Genomic DNA, 16,343 nt, shown 5'->3' with positions numbered 1-16,343 from the left:
AATCAGTCAGGGGGTGCATCCTTGGATCCTGCTGGGCTGCACTGCCACAGAACTGGCCAGGCTGGAAAATGGTTCCTGTGCCCAAACTCCTGCCCTGCTGCCATCTCTGCATCCCAGAGCAGAAATGGTTCCTGTGCCCAAACTCCTGCCCTGCTGCCATCTCTGCATCCCAGAGCAGAAATGGTTCTGTGCCCAAACTCCTGCCCTGCTGCCATCTCTGCATCCCAGAGCAGAAATGGTTCTGTCCCCAAACTCCTGCCCTGCTGCCATCTCTGCATCCCAGAACAGAAATGGTTCTGTCCCCAAACTCCTGCCCTGCTGCCATCTCTGCATCCTAGAACAGAAATGGTTCCTGTCCCCAAACTCCTGCCCTGCTGCCATCTCTGCATCCTGGAACAGAAATGGTTCTGTCCCCAAACTCCTGCCCTGCTGCCATCTCTGCATCCCGGAGCAGAAATGGTTCTGTGCCCAAACTCCTGCCCTGCTGCCATCTCTGCATCCCAGAACAGAAATGGTTCCTGTCCCCAAACTCCTGCCCTGCTGCCATCTCTGCATCCCAGAACAGAAATGGTTCTGTCCCCAAACTCCTGCCCTGCTGCCATCTCTGCATCCTGGAACAGAAATGGTTCTGTCCCCAAACTCCTGCCCTGCTGCCATCTCTGCATCCCAGAACAGAAATGGTTCCTGTCCCCAAACTCCTGCCCTGCTGCCATCTCTGCATCCTGGAACAGAAATGGTTCCTGTCCCCAAACTCCTGCCCTGCTGCCATCTCTGCATCCCAGAACAGAAATGGTTCCTGTCCCCAAACTCCTGCCCTGCTGCCATCTCTGCATCCTGAACAGAAATGGTTCTGTCCCCAAACTCCTGCCCTGCTGCCATCTCTGCATCCCAGAACAGAAATGGTTCCTGTCCCCAAACTCCTGCCCTGCTGCCATCTCTGCATCCCAGAACAGAAATGGTTCTGTCCCCAAACTCCTGCCCTGCTGCCATCTCTGCATCCTGGAACAGAAATGGTTCCTGTCCCCAAACTCCTGCCCTGCTGCCATCTCTGCATCCTGGAACAGAAATGGTTCTGTCCCCAAACTCCTGCCCTGCTGCCATCTCTGCATCCCGGAACAGAAATGGTTCTGTCCCCAAACTCCTGCCCTGCTGCCATCTCTGCATCCCAGAGCAGAAATGGTTCCTGTCCCCAAACTCCTGCCCTGCTGCCATCTCTACATCCCGGAGCAGAAATGGTTCCTGTCCCCAAACTCCTGCCCTGCTGCCATCTCTGCATCCGGAACAGAAATGGTTCCTGTCCCCAAACTCCTGCCCTGCTGCCATCTCTGCATCCCGAACAGAAATGGTTCCTGTCCCCAAACTCCTGCCCTGCTGCCATCTCTGCATCCTGGAACAGAAATGGTTCCTGTCCCCAAACTCCTGCCCTGCTGCCATCTCTGCATCCCAGAGCAGAAATGGTTCTGTCCCCAAACTCCTGCCCTGCTGCCATCTCTGCATCCCAGAACAGAAATGGTTCTGTCCCCAAACTCCTGCCCTGCTGCCATCTCTGCATCCCAGAACAGAAATGGTTCTGTCCCCAAACTCCTGCCCTGCTGCCATCTCTGCATCCCAGAACAGAAATGGTTCTGTCCCCAAACTCCTGCCCTGCTGCCATCTCTGCATCCTGGAACAGAAATGGTTCTGTCCCCAAACTCCTGCCCTGCTGCCATCTCTGCATCCCAGAACAGAAATGGTTCTGTCCCCAAACTCCTGCCCTGCTGCCATCTCTGCATCCCGGAGCCCAGGGAGCACTGGGCAGCTGAGATGCCCAGATTTGGTTGCTGTGTGGATTTGTGAGGAGGAGGGAGCCCAGCAGAATTCCTGCAGATCCCTGGACAATTCCTGGGCCAATTCCTGCAGCTCAGGCACCCTGCAGGGCAGGGCTGGCTCGGGCTGGCACTGCTGCCTTGGCTCCGGGGACACTCAGGATCATCCCATTCCAGCTGGGCACCTCTCCTGCCTCAGGACTGGGGTTTCCTGTGGGTTTTTACCATCCTGCCCCTCCCCTGAAGAATTCTGGGCTCTCTGGGAAGGGTTTGGGGATGACTTGAGGCCGTCAGGTGGCTGCTGCTGTGAGATCAGGGTGGTGGCTGAGGAAAAGTCATTCCCATGTTTTCCAGGGGTGGATTCTGCAATCCAGCAGCGCTGCCTGAGTCACTCCTGGCCCCGTGGGGCTCTTGGGGTGCAATATTTGGGATTTGAGGGCAAAAAATGAGCCCAGTGCAGCCTCAGGGCACGAGCAGGGCTCGCTCACAGCCCCAGCTCCTGTGTTTCCCATTCCCAGTTCCCTTCTGGTCCTGGGGCTTTCCCTCCAGGATCACCTCTGTGAACATGGGCTGCTCCTGCTGTGGCTGACTCTGGAGGAATCCAAAATTCCTGCAAAGTCCTGTCTGTCAGGGGCAGTTTGGGGATGGAATTGGGGTGTCTGATCCTCCTTGGAACGTGGGTGGGTTCATTGCAGGGATGTGAGGTGCTCCCTGGGGAGCTGGGCTGGGAGAATTGGGGCATTCTGGAATGGTTTGGGTTGGAAGGGACCTCAAAACCATCCAAATCCCATCTCAAACTTCTTCAAAACTCCTTCAAAAACCCCCACAAACCTCCTTGGGTCAGCAGTGCCGGACAGAGCTCCAGGAGTGTTGGGACAACGTTCCCAGGGAAAAACTGGGAATCTGGGGGGTCTGGGCAGGGCCTGGATGGTCCTGTGGGACATCTTCCAGCTCAGGATATTCCATGATTCCACCAGAGTTCAATTGAACTTCACATCATTGAAATCAAGCTAACCCTGAGCTTTTATTTCCAACAATCCAGTTACCAAAATGTGAGAAAAAACTTGGGAATTCTCATTTGAAAAAAAACCCCACAGGAGCAGAAAAACTTGGGAATTCTCATTTAAGAAACCCCCCAGAAGAATTCCTTGAATTGCTGCCCAGGTATTTTGGTTAATTTTGTCCACCCCAGGTACTTGGGTGGATTTTGGTTGGTTTTGTTCCAGCCCAGAAATTTGGTTGGATTTGGATCCAGCCCAGGTATGGTGGTGGATTTGGCCCAGGTATTTTGATTGGATTTGTTCCAGCCTGGAAATTTTGGTGCATTTTGTTCCACCCCAGGTATTTTGGTGGGGTTTTGTCCCAGCCCAGGTATTTTTACTGATTTTGTTCCAGCCCAGGTGTTTTGGTGGATTTGGCCCAGGTATTTTGGGGGGTTTTATCCCAGCTCAGGTATTTTGGTGGATTTTATTCCAGCCCAGGTGTTTTGATTGGTTTTCTTCCAGCCCAGGTATTTTGGTGCATTTTGTCCCAGCACAGTGGTTTGGTGGATTTGGCTCCAGCCCAGGCTATTTTGGTTAATTTTGTTCCAGCCCAGGTATTTTGGGGGGTTTATCCCATCCCAGTATTTGGGGGGTTTATCCCATCCCAGTATTTTGGGGGGGTTTATCCCATCCCAGTATTTTGGGGTGTTTTCCCACCCAGGGATTTCTGTGGATTTATCCACCCCAGTATTTTGGGGGGTTGTCCTACCCCAGTATTTCTGTGGGGTTTATCCCACCCCAGGTATTTCTGGGGGTTTATCCCACCCAGTGTTTCTGTGGGTTTATCCCATCCCAGGGATTTCTGTGGGGTTTATCCCACCCCAGGTGTTTCTGTGGGGTTTATCCCACCCCAGGTATTTTGGGGGGATTTATCCCACCCCAGGGATTTCTGTGGGGTTTATCCCACCCCAGGTATTTTGGGGGGTTTGTCCCACCCCAGGTATTTCTGTGGGGTTTATCCCACCCCAAGTGTTTCTGTGGGGTTTATCCCAGCCCAGGTATTTTGGGGGGTTTATCCCACCCCAGGTGTTTCTGTGGGGTTTATCCCACCCCAGGGATTCTGGGGGGTTTATCCCATCCCAGGGATTTCTGTGGGGTTTATCCCACCCCAGGTGTTTCTGTGGGGTTTATCCCACCCCAGGTGTTTCTGTGGGGTTTATCCCACCCCAGGTGTTTCTGTGGGGTTTATCCCACCCCAGGTATTTTGGGGGGTTTATCCCACCCCAGGTATGTTGGGGGGGTTTGTCCCACCCCAGGTGTTTCTGTGGGGTTTGTCCCACCCCAGGTGTTTCTGTGGGGTTATCCCACCCCAGTATTTTGGGGGGTTTATCCCACCCCATTTTGGGGTTTATCCCACCCCAGGTATGTTGGGGGGGTTTATCCCACCCCAGGTGTTTCTGTGGGGTTTATCCCACCCCAGGTGTTTCTGTGGGGTTTGTCCCAGCCCAGTGTCCTGGTTGTTTATTGCTGTGTCTCTCATTTCAGGTATTTCCTGATCGACCTGGAGGCCCCCCCGTCCCTGGTGTCCCCCATGATGGAGCACCTGGGAAGGGACATCGATGTCATCCGAAGAGCTTTCACCAAACACCCCCTGGCCAGGCCAGAGGAGTGCAGGGGCATCCTCCCAGCCAGCCCTGAGCAGAAACTCTCTGCCAAGAAAAACTGAAATTCCCAAGGGTTTCAAACCTCCTCCAACCCATTTTTATTTTTATCCTGAAAGATTTGGGATAGCTCCATCACAAAAGAAATTAAAAATCCCTTTTGCCCGTGGGATGTGTGTGGTCTGTCACAGGACCCTCATTACTGGAACAACTGAGGATTCTTTTTGTTTAAAATACTTGGGAGGGTTTTTATCTGGGTGCTTATCTTGCTGTTGGACAACTCTGCAAATTGATTTGCTTTTCTCTCGGAGCATTACATTGATAATGAAGATTTCTCCAGCAGCAGGATGCTGTAATTTGCATTTTTCCCAGAAATTACTCCAGACCATGGATATTAACAAGTCTGCAGTGTAAATGTAGAAATCTGGGATGTGATTTGGTGGGGTTTGCTTTGGGGGTATAAAAAAGGCAATAAAAGTGTGGCTAAAAGTAAAACCTGACTCTTTTTTTTAAATTAATATTAAAAAATCCCCAAACTTTCACTGCCAAAAGCCACCTCATGGTCCTGAAGACAAACAGTGCTCAAAGCACAGGTAAAAATTCCTTTTTAGGTAAGGCCAGAAAATTCCAGGTGGGAATGAGAGACTCCCCAAGAATCAAAGATGCTTCGTTTTGCCATCGAGTGGACATTTCAAACTGGGGAAAAACCATCAGAATGAAGTGTTCATGTGTCCTTTTGCCTTTCTTTTGTTGAAAAGAGGAGGAAAATCTGTGATATTATTGTTATATATACAAAGGCCTCCTGCTCTCTGATGTAAATCCAGTGGTTGGATCATTCCTGGGGGGAATTTGTGCTTTTTTTTTTTTTTTTTTTTTTTTTTCCTTAGATGGGGAATTTTGGAAAGGAAAAGAAAGATTTCTTCTGAATATCTTAATTTTTTTAAAAATTAATCAAGAAAAAGAATGACATCTTCTTTTTCTCCACATCTTCCTTTAAGAGTAATGAATGTCTGGATTTTTGGGGTTTGTTTGTTTGGGCGTATTTTCATCAAAGGCTTTTTAAAATTTAAATTTGATTTTCTTTTTTCTTTCAATTCTCTTTTTTTTTTTTTCCTATTTTATTTTTTCCCTTTCTTTTAATTTTCTTTTTTTTTTTTTTTTTTCTGGAAAAATCACTGGAAGAACAGAGGGAATACACAGCACACTCCCTGCAGCTGAATCTGTATCAGAGGTGCTTTTATTGCTGTGCTTGCTCCTGCTCCAGGCAGTTTTCCTTTTCCATGAGTTTTCCTTGTGGGACAGAGCTGGCTCCCAGCCAGGGATGAGCTCAGCCAGGAGGAGCCTGGATTTGGGAATCTGCCCCAGGTTTGGCTCCCTCAGCTGCCCTGGCTGCTGAAAATTCACATTTTTGGTGTGCAAAGTGCCAATTGCAAGAATGTGTCTTAGACAGAGATTTCTCTGAAGGTTTCCTGAAAGTGAACAGAAGGATTGGAGTTTAAAGGGATTTTGCCTCACACCCAGAATTTGGATTGAAGGGGAATAACTGAAATTTCAACTCCACTCCATGGAGCTCAGCAGAGGCTGCAAATGTGAAAGTGATGCTGATTTGTCCTTTTCCAGTTTCTTTGGTGTAGTTTTAAATTTTCCATTTCATCTGTCCCAGTTTCAATGCTGATTCCCCAAATCCCAAATCCCTGGGGCTGGCAAAGCCCTCCCAGCCCAGGCAGTGCCAGCTGTGCCCCATGGCCACCCTGTGCCCAGCCCAGAGCACTCAGTGCCACCTCCAGGGGACACCTGCAGGGATGGGCACTGCAGAGCTCCCTGGGCAGCCCCTGCCAAGGCCTGAGCCCCCTTTCCATGGGCAAATTCCTGCTGCTGGCCAAGCTGAGCCTGCCCTGGCCCAGCCTGAGGCCGTTCCCTCTGCTCCTGTCCCTGTGCCCTGGGAGCAGAGCCCGACCCCCCCGGCTGTCCCCTCTGGCAGGGACTTGTGCAGAGCCACAAGGCCCCCTGAGCCTCCTTTGCTCCAGGCTCAGCCCCTGCCCAGCTCCCTCAGGAATTCCAGCCCTGCCCAGCTCCCTCAGGAATTCTCCAGCCCCTTCCCAGCTCCCTCAGGAATTCTCCAGCCCCTTCCCAGCTCCCTCAGGAATTCTCCAGCCCCTTCCCAGCTCCCCCAGGAATTCTCCAGCCCCTTCCCAGCTCCCTTCCCTGCCCTGGACACGCTCCAGCCCCTCCAGGGCTCTCCTGCAGGAGCAGAACTGGACCCAGCCCTGAGGAACCCCAGCACAGAGGGACAATCCCTGCCCTGCTCCTGCTGCACACACAATTCCTCTTGTGCAGGAGGAGCTCTTCCTCTTGAGCCTCCTCTGCCCCAGGCTCTCCCCTTATTCTGGAAATCAAATATTGCACAGAGTTTGTAATTCCTGTTTTATTCAGTGACTGAAATGGTCCGAGAGCCAGGAGCTCTCCTGCCGGACTCTGTGGGGTTTTCTTTTAAATTCACCCCAATAAATTCTTGTTTGAGCTGCTGGCCACCAAAGCAGAGGGAATGAGAAGTGCTGAGTTTCCTCCTAAGAAAAGATTCTGTCACGTTTCACACTACCATGGGGCTGGGCTTCAGTGGAGCCCTGCAGGTTTTTTATCTGTTTGTTTGAAATTCAACAAGATTCTCAATGATGATACAAGTAAATCTCACCAAGTCCACAGTACTCTTCCATACAGTAAGAATTGAAAACTGCTCCATTCCAATAATTTTTTTTATGGAGATCTCCCTGTCTGAAATGATTTCTCTGTGGGAGCACTGGAGGCTCAGACTCCTCAATTCTCATTCCTGCAGGCTCTTAGACGTGAAACAGGCACAGCAGCAAGAGAGTTCACACCTGTTTGATGCTCAGTTCGTGACACTACTGATCACATTCCATACATTTACTGATCACATTCCATACATTTACTGATCACATTCCAAACATTTACTGATCACATTCCAGACATTTTACTGATCACATTCCAAACATTTACTGATCACATTCCAGACATTTTACTGATCACATTCCATACATTTACTGATCACATTCCAAACATTTTACTGATCACATTCCAAACATTTTACTGATCACATTCCAGACATTTTACTGATCACATTCCAAACATTTACTGATCACATTCCAAACATTTACTGATCACATTCCATACATTTACTGATCACATTCAGACATTTACTGATCACATTCCAAACATTTTACTGATCACATTCATACATTTACTGATCACATTCCAAACATTTACTGATCACATTCCATACATTTACTGATCACATTCCAACATTTTACTGATCACATTCCAACATTTTACTGATCACATTCCAAACATTTACTGATCACATTCCAACATTTTACTGATCACATTCCATACATTTTACTGATCACATTCCAAACATTTACTGATCACATTCCAAACATTTTACTGATCACATTCCATACATTTTACTGATCACATTCCAAACATTTTACTGATCACATTCCATACATTTACTGATCACATTCCAAACATTTTACTGATCACATTCCATACATTTACTGATCACATTCCAGACATTTACTGATCACATTCCATACATTTTACTGATCACATTCCAGATATTTTACTGATCACATTCCAGACATTTACTGATCACATTCCAAACATTTTACTGATCACATTCCATACATTTTACTGATCACATTTCATACATTTACTGATCACATTCCAGACATTTACTGATCACATTCCATACATTTTACTGATCACATTCCATACATTTACTGATCACATTCCAAACATTTTACTGATCACATTCCAAACATTTTACTGATCACATTCCAAACATTTTACTGATCACATTCCATACATTTACTGATCACATTCCAGACATTTACTGATCACATTCCATACATTTACTGATCACATTCCAACATTTATGATCACATTCCATACATTTTACTGATCACATTCCAAACATTTACTGATCACATTCCAAACATTTTACTGATCACATTCCAAACATTTGCTATCAGTGACTCCCTCTAGGACTTTCGGATTGTTGTCCCATTTTTGGGGGTGGCAGGAGCAGGATGCACTGGGGATGTCCCAGCACTGGAGCTGCCTCAGCACCTGGATTTGTTTACAAACCTCTCAGCTGCAGCCACAACTTTCCCCATAACTGAAATTTTAGTTTCTAACAGGGATTTTAATTTTTTTTGTTGTTGTTTTAATGGGAGGGGGAGTGAGGGTTGCCATTTGTTGAGCCCAGTCAGCTCCCAGAGCAAGAGTTGGATATTTTGGGAAGTGAATAACAGCCAACAGCAGAATGGAGGTGAGGGGATCCAGCTGGAGCAGTGCTGGGACTGAGCAAACAGCTGTGCCAGGGGGAAAAAAGGGAAGGGAAACCCTGGGATGTGCTCCAGCCTTTGGGGTGCCCAGAGCCCAGTTTGTGCCATGGGCTCTGAGAGGTTCTGGATGTCCAAGAGGAAAATTCTGGGACACTGGGGAGCCAGAGGGCTGTGCAGGCACAGCATGGCCTGAGCTGTCCCAGTCCATGGCCCTGCCCAGTCTCAGCACCATGGTGGGATGGTGAGATTCCCTGGATCTGTGAGAGGGCCCTGGCTGAGCTCTGTGGGAACAGAGGAGCTGGGGATGCCCAGGGAAGCTGTGGCTGCTCCCTGGGAGTGCCCAAGGTGGGGCTGGATGGGGCTGGAAGGATTTAAATCAGGGATGGGATGGGATGGTTTAAATCAGGGATGGGATGGGATGGTTTAAATCAGGGATGGGATGGGATGGTTTAAATCAGGGATGGGATGGGATGGTTTAAATCAGGGATGGGATGGGATGGTTTAAATCAGGGATGGGATGGGATGATTTAAATCAGGGATGGGATGGGATGATTTAAATCAGGGATGGGATGGGATGATTTAAATCAGGGATGGGATGGGATGGTTTAAATCAGGGATGGGATGGGATGGTTTAAATCAGGGATGGGATGGGATGGTTTAAATCAGGGATGGGATGGGATGGTTTAAATCCCCTCCCCACCCAAACCATTCCATGATTCCGTGTCTCCTGACAGTACAATGCACTTCATCCCAGGAGGAATCCCTCAGCCTCCTCAGCAGGGTTTCACAGTTGGGAATTCTGCTGCTGAAGGCCACTGTGATGTTTTCTGGAAAATCCCTTCACCAGGATTTCTTCTCCTGGAAAGCTGAGAATCCTCAGAGAACAATGTAAATAGTGATGATCTGATTGCTTCTCCCTTTGCTGCTTTGGGGTGTGGTGGGGGATTCTTCCATTGCTCCTGTGCGTTGTGTTCCCTGGATGGCCAATCCCAGCCAGGCTCTCTCAGGAGTCACAGGCTTCTGTTCCTCATTCTTGGGAAGCCTCTGATGTCTCCTTTCTCTTTCTCTAGTGCAGTTTTAGTAAGTCATTTAATATAATAGAATTTCTTTATAATAGAAGGTAAGGGCAAGATAAGGGGTGAGAAGAGAGAGGGAGAGATAGGGGATAGTAGAGGTGAGAAGGATAGAGAAGATTAAGTAATAGAAGGAAGGGAGGAAGGCATGAAGGGTAGGAAGGGTAGGGATGGGAAGAGAAAGGTAGGACGGAAGAGAGGAGAAAGAGGGATAGAGAAGTATAGAAGAGAAGAGAGAGAAGAGAAGAGAATAGAGAGATGAGAAGAGAATGAGAGTGAGAAGAGAAGAGAATGATAAATAAGTAAAGAGAAGTAATAGTAATGATAATGAAGAGTAAGAGATAGTAATGATAATGAATATGAAGAGAAGAGAAGAAATAGAATATAATATAATATAATATAATATAAGATTAATATAAGAAATGTAATATATAATATAATATAATATAATGTAATATAATATAATGTAATGTAATGTAATATAAGTACAATACAATATAATATATATAATGAAATAATAAATCAGCCTTCTGAAAACTTGGAGTCAAATTTTTGTCTCTCCCCTCATCCTGGGGACCCTCACAGCACCACACACCTGAAGCTGCTCCTGGTGGAGACCCCCAGCATTCCCTGGGGAATGCCCAGCTCCTGCCGGGCTCTGCAGAGCTGCAGCCTGTGCTGGTGAGCTGAGCTCAGCCTGGTGCTGGGGGCAGATGTGAAGGTCACAGGTAGGGAGGAGAAGGCTCCAGATGGGTTTTCCTTCCCCAGTTCTCCTTGGAAGCAGAGGAGGAGGCTCAGGGTCCTTGCAGCCTGGTGGTGCCCTGTGAGGGCTGCCCCAGAGCAGGGGCTGGGCAGAGTCCCAGAATAAAGCAGGGATTGATTCCAAGGATCTCCTGCATGGACCCACCTTGGGCAGCACCAGAGCCCAGCCAGGGCTGCACCCAAGATGACCCAAAATGATCCCAAAATGAACCCAAGATGACCCAAAATGGTCCCAAAATGACCCAAGATGACCCAAAATGGCCCCAAAATGAACCCAAGATGACCCAAAATGGTCCCAACATGGACCCAAGATGACCCAAAATGGCCCCAAAATGGACCCAAGATGACCCAAAATGGTCCCCACATGGACCCAAGATGACCCAAAATGGTCCCAAAATGGACCCAAGATGACCCAAAATGGCCCCACATGACCAATGACCCAAATGACCCAAGATGACCCAAAATGCCCAATGGACCCAAGATGACCCAAAATGGTCCCAAATGGACCCAGATGAACCAAAATGGTCCCACATGGACCCAGATGACCCAAATGACCCAAATGGCCCAAGATGACCCAAATGGCCCCAAATGCCCGGCCGGGCACGGGGTCTCTCCTTGGGATCAGCTCTGCTCCATTCCCACCTTGCAGTTCATTGTCCCAGCCCAGCTTTAGCCCAGGCACTCCCACCCTGCTTGTTTTTCTCTCTCCAGCCCACGGGGTTTGTGCTCCTGGGCTGAGATTGGGATCATTTGTCCTTGGTGCCCAGCTGGAGCAGGAATTGTTTTGTCTCCCTGCTCTGGGCACAGAGCTCTCCATCCCATAATATGGAGCTCAGAAATACAAACGAAAGCAGCACAGAGTGTGAAAAACAGAAAAGCCAAACCTGAGCCATCGTGGCTGTTCCCTGTTTTTGGGGACAAGCAGGGTGACAGTGCCACAGGGTCTGCTCCCCCTGTGGGCACCGGGAGCTGGCACAGGCAGGATGGAGCCAGGAGCAGGAGGCTCTGTACCCAAAGGTGCAAGGGCAGCATTCCCATTCCCACCCTGCTCTCAGGGAATGCCAGGAATGAAATACTGAGGAGGAGGGGACTCCAGGAAGGCCCCTGGCAGAGGGCAGGAAGGATCCCCCAAGCTACTCAGGGTATTCCCACTTCTCCCAGCCCTGGAAAGAGCAGAGAGTTTGCTTTGATAATCCCTGGAATCCCCTATAAATAATTCCCTGCCCTCTACTGAGAGAAAACAATTCCAGCAGAGCTGCACCCAGCCCAGAGGGGAAGGAAACAAACCCAGGAGTGACCTGGAGATCAGTTTGGGATTGCTGCCAGGGGAAGCAGGACGATCCTCAGGAAGGGAAAGCAGCAGAATCCTGGGCTGGAAAAGGAGTTTCCCAAGAAGTTTCTCAAGGAGTTTCCCAAGGAGTTTCCCAAGGAGTTTCCCAAGGAACCTGAGAGCCCAAGGCTCTGTTTGCTGTGCAGGCCATGGGCAGGGTTGGGCTGGGGGCTGGCTCTGGTGGGTCATGCTCAGCTCCTCATCCCTGGAATGTGCCAGGCCAGGTTGGACACTGGGCTGGAGCAAGGGAAGGTGTCCCTGCCATGGCAGGGAGGGAACAAGATGAGTCTGAGGTTCCTCCCACCCCAAACCATTCCATGATTCCATGACTTTCCCTTCTCCTCGTGTCCTAACATCTGTCTTTGTCTCAGCTCACAAGATTTCCCTTTTCTCCAGCTCTCTGCCCGTGCCCTGGGGGTGTCCCTGGGCTTTGGCTGCCAGGTCCAACCACCAGCTCCTTTCTGGTGCCCCAGGGGTTGAGATCCCAGAATCCCAGAATGATCAGGTTTGGAAGGGCCCTCTGGAGATCACCCAGCCCAACCCCCTGCCCAGGCAGGGTCACCCTGATCAGTGACACAGGGACACGTCCAGCTGGGTTTGGGATGGCTCCAGAGAGGGGGAATCCATCACCTCCCTGGGCAGCTCTTCCAGGGCTCCATGCAAAGAGCTTCCTCCTCTCTTTGGGGTGGAATTTGTGGTGTTTCAGTTTCATGGCCCCTGCTCCTCGTCCTGTCACTGGCACCGCTGGAACAGAACAAAATTCTGACTGGAATGTCTTAAAACAGATTAATTAGGAGCATTTTTTGCATCAGTTTCGTAGTCTGTGATCACAAGGGTGATTTGTTTGCTCAGAGCTGTGGTGTACATTGGCTGTTGTTTATTTGATTTGTTTGCTCAGAGCTGTGGTGTACATTGGCTATTGTTTATTTGATTTATTTGCTCAGAGCTGTGGTGTACATTGGTTGTTGTTTATTTGATTGATTTGTCCTCAGAGCTGTGGCGTTCCCAGACCTGCTCCAGGTGCAGGGGACACCTCCCTTGCTGTGGGTGTCCCCTCTTTGTCCCCTCTGAGGAAGGGGTGCAGGTTCTCACTTCTCTGGGCTGTGGAACACGGGTTTGTGAGGTGAGAAAATTCCAGGTGCTGGGAATAACCCAGAGATAGCTCTGCCCTGATCTCTGGGTGCTGGGAGCCACCACGAGGGATTACAGAACCCCAGAACCCCAGACTGGGTGGGGTTGGGAGGGATTTTAGGGATCACCCAGTGCCAGCCCTGCCATGGCAGGGACACCTCCCACTGTGCCAGGCTGCTCCAGCCCCAGTGTCCAGCCTGGCCTTGGGCACTGCCAGGGATCCAGGGATGGAATTCCATCCCAGCCCTGCCCACCCTGCCAGGGAACAATTCCTCATTGCCAAGATCCCAGCCAGCCCTGCCCTCTGGCACTGGGAGCCATTCCCTGGCTCCTGTCCCTCCATCCTTGTCCCCAGTCCCTCTGCAGCTCTCCTGGAGCCCTTCAGGTGCTGCTTTCCCTGATCTCCCTGTGCTGGGAGGGTGAATCACTGCTGAGAATTCCAGCATTTCTCCCTGGGTGCCCCTTCTGGATCAGGGCACAGAATGGAAAACCATCCTGGGGTGCTCCTCTCCGCCCTTCCCAGCTGTAGGATCCTTTTTCTTCGTGTGAAGCTGTCACCCACAGGTTCTATGAAAAATCCTCTCCTTAGGATTTCTTCCTCCTGAGGAGCTGAGAGGCCTCAGGAACAAACTGCAAACAAGGATTCTCTGCTGCTGTGGGATGCAGCAGGTGGGTCTGGGATTGGTCTCTGTGGTTGTTTCTCATCAATGGCCAATCCCAGCCCAGCTGCCCAGACTGTCTGGGTCAGACACAAACCTTTGTTATTCATTCCTTTTCTATTCTCAGCTAAACCTTCTGCTGAAATCCTTTCTTCTGTTCTTTCAGTACAGTTCTAACATAATATATATAATAAAATAATAAACCAAGCCTTCTGAACATGGAGTCAAGATTCTCCTCTCTTCCCTCCCCATGGACCCCTGTGAGCACTGTCACACAAAGCTCTGTGCAGAGGCACAAACCAGCCCTGAGAGGGCTCAGCCAGCTGAAATGCTCTGCTGAGGGCACAGGCAGTGCCTGGGCAGGGGGGCACACACACCTGTCCCCCCTCAGGAGGGGACAGAGCCAGCACAGCCACGGCCAAGGCTGGCCCTGGTCCTCTGGCCAAGGAGAAGTGCCCGAGCCTCCTTCCCACAGCTCAGCCTGCCCAGTTGGCTCCAGGCACTCTTGTGGAGTGCACAAGTTGTGCAGCACCTTTTGCAGGTTTTCCTGACATTACAGGGCTACTTTTACCTCATAAAGGCCTTTTTGTGTTCAGAAATCTGTTAGAGCTGCAATCAGCCATCGTCCTGGCGTGTTGGACCAAGCTCTCTTTCAGTGGCAGTGAGTTCTGCTTTCCTTGGGCCTCTGCAGTGTCAAATGCAATTAAAACAGAAAGCAAGACCAGAGGTGAGTGTGGGATTGTCTGCTCCTCAGCCTCTGCTGACTCTGAGTGATCAGTGGCTGGGAGAGGGCTGTAAATCCCAGCGTCCCAATGCCACTGCCCAGGACATTCCTGCCGGCCTCGGGGAGCTCTAAAAACAGCTGTGGGCTAAAAACCCTCCCTGAGTGCCCTGTGAGGAGCCCCAGCCCCTGCCAGGGCTGTTCTGGTGGGAATTGCACAGTCCCTGAATGCTGCAGTCAGGGCAGGACAATGGTGCTGCTCCTCATGTGAGAAGCCACAGAAATGTGCTGGGCTCCTGCAGGGAGAGCCCTGGCCAAACCACAGAGCCCAGAGGGACCCCCGGGCACGGGGGGGACCAGAACTATTTCAGGAGGGATTTTTGGGAGGATGAAATCCAGCCCAGGGGTTCACCAAGGTGACTCTATCCTGCAGACACGTGCAATGCTTTGTTTTCACAGAACCCCCAAATCCCTGGGGCTGGCAGAGCCCTCCCAGCCCAGGCAGTGCCAGCTGTGCCCCATGGCCACCTTGTGCCCAGCCCAGAGCACTCAGTGCCACCTCCAGGGGACACCTGCAGGGATGGGCACTGCAGAGCTCCCTGGGCAGCCCCTGCCAAGGCCTGAGCCCCCTTTCCATGGGCAAATTCCTGCTGCTGGCCAAGCTGAGCCTGCCCTGGCCCAGCCTGAGGCCGTTCCCTCTGCTCCTGTCCCTGTGCCCTGGGAGCAGAGCCCGACCCCCCCGGCTGTCCCCTCCTGGCAGGGACTTGTGCAGAGCCACAAGGGCCCCTGAGCCTCTTGATCCAGCTCGCCGCCCGCCCCTCGATTCTCCAGCCCCTTCCCGCTCCCTCAGGATTCTCCAGCCCCTTCCAGCTCCCTCGGATCTCCAGCCTTTCCAGCTCTCAGGATTCTCCAGCCCCTCCAGCTCCCCAGAATCTCCACCCCTTCCAGCCCTCAGGAATTCTCCAGCCCCTTCCCAGCTCCCTCAGGAATTCTCCAGCCCCTTCCCAGCTCCCTCAGGAATTCTCCAGCCCCTTCCCAGCTCCATTCCCTGCCCTGGACACGCTCCAGCCCCTCCAGGGCTCTCCTGCAGGAGCAGAACTGGACCCAGCCCTGAGGGACCCCAGCACAGAGGGACAATCCCTGCCCTGCTCCTGCTGCACACACAATTCCTCACCCAGCCCAGGATGTTTTTGGCCTTCTCGGCCACCTGGGCACCCCTGGGCTGATCCCCTGCAATCCAGGCACAGAAGATTCCTCAAGCAGCTCCCTGGGCATTGCCAAGGGCAGAAACCCTCCAGAGAAGAATTCCAAAGAGCTGCAATTGCCTCAGGAACGCACTGAAGGAGAGATGAGAGAAGGGAAGAAGAATGGGGGGAAATTAATTGAATTATAGGAGACACCTGATGCAGCTTGAAATCAAAAGTGCCAATGCCTCCAAAGGGCAGCTTCCTGCCAGAGGAAGAGGGTTGGTTTGGTTCCTGACAATGAGGCTCAAATTAAAAACTGAATTGGACTTCTTTGTAGTAATAAAAAAAAAAAAAAAAAAAGAAGAAGAAAATAAAAGAAAAAAAAAGGTGGGGGGGGAGGGAAAAAACAAAAGAAAAAAGAAAAAAAAAGCACCAGAGAAAAACCTGAACTGGCCAAGGGACAAAAGAGGATCCAGGCATTTCCTTCTCAGTCCTGTCTGAGCTCCCAGGCAGGGCCAGCACTCTGGGAGATGCCACCAACACATGGAATTTGTTTATCTGAACCCAGAGAAAGCCTTCAGCAGCCTGGGGAAGCCAGCAGCCTTCCCAAAACTCCAGACTCCCAAACAACCCCACCAGGTACTTGCAAATAAGGGACACAAAAGGA

At 50.6% G+C, this 16,343-nt stretch overlaps 1 protein-coding gene across 1 annotated transcript in view; it reads left to right on the top strand.

Moving 5' to 3' along the window:
* MRPS6 (mitochondrial ribosomal protein S6) overlaps window positions 1-4,944 on the top strand; it is a 49,204-nt gene extending 44,260 nt beyond the window's left edge. The window contains exon 3 of the mRNA XM_018924907.3: window positions 4,334-4,944. Within this exon, the coding sequence (XP_018780452.2) occupies window positions 4,334-4,514 (181 nt within the window). The 3' untranslated portion in view covers window positions 4,515-4,944. The remainder of the gene's footprint in view (window positions 1-4,333) is intronic.
* The last annotated feature ends 11,399 nt before the right edge of the window (window positions 4,945-16,343 follow it).

Source organism: Serinus canaria, chromosome 1 (assembly GCF_022539315.1).
Source record: "Serinus canaria isolate serCan28SL12 chromosome 1, serCan2020, whole genome shotgun sequence".
In the NCBI taxonomy this organism is placed as follows: Eukaryota; Metazoa; Chordata; class Aves; order Passeriformes; family Fringillidae; genus Serinus; species Serinus canaria.
The sequence above is the reverse complement of the archived record's forward strand: the minus strand, read 5'-3'. Positions and strand labels throughout refer to the sequence as shown.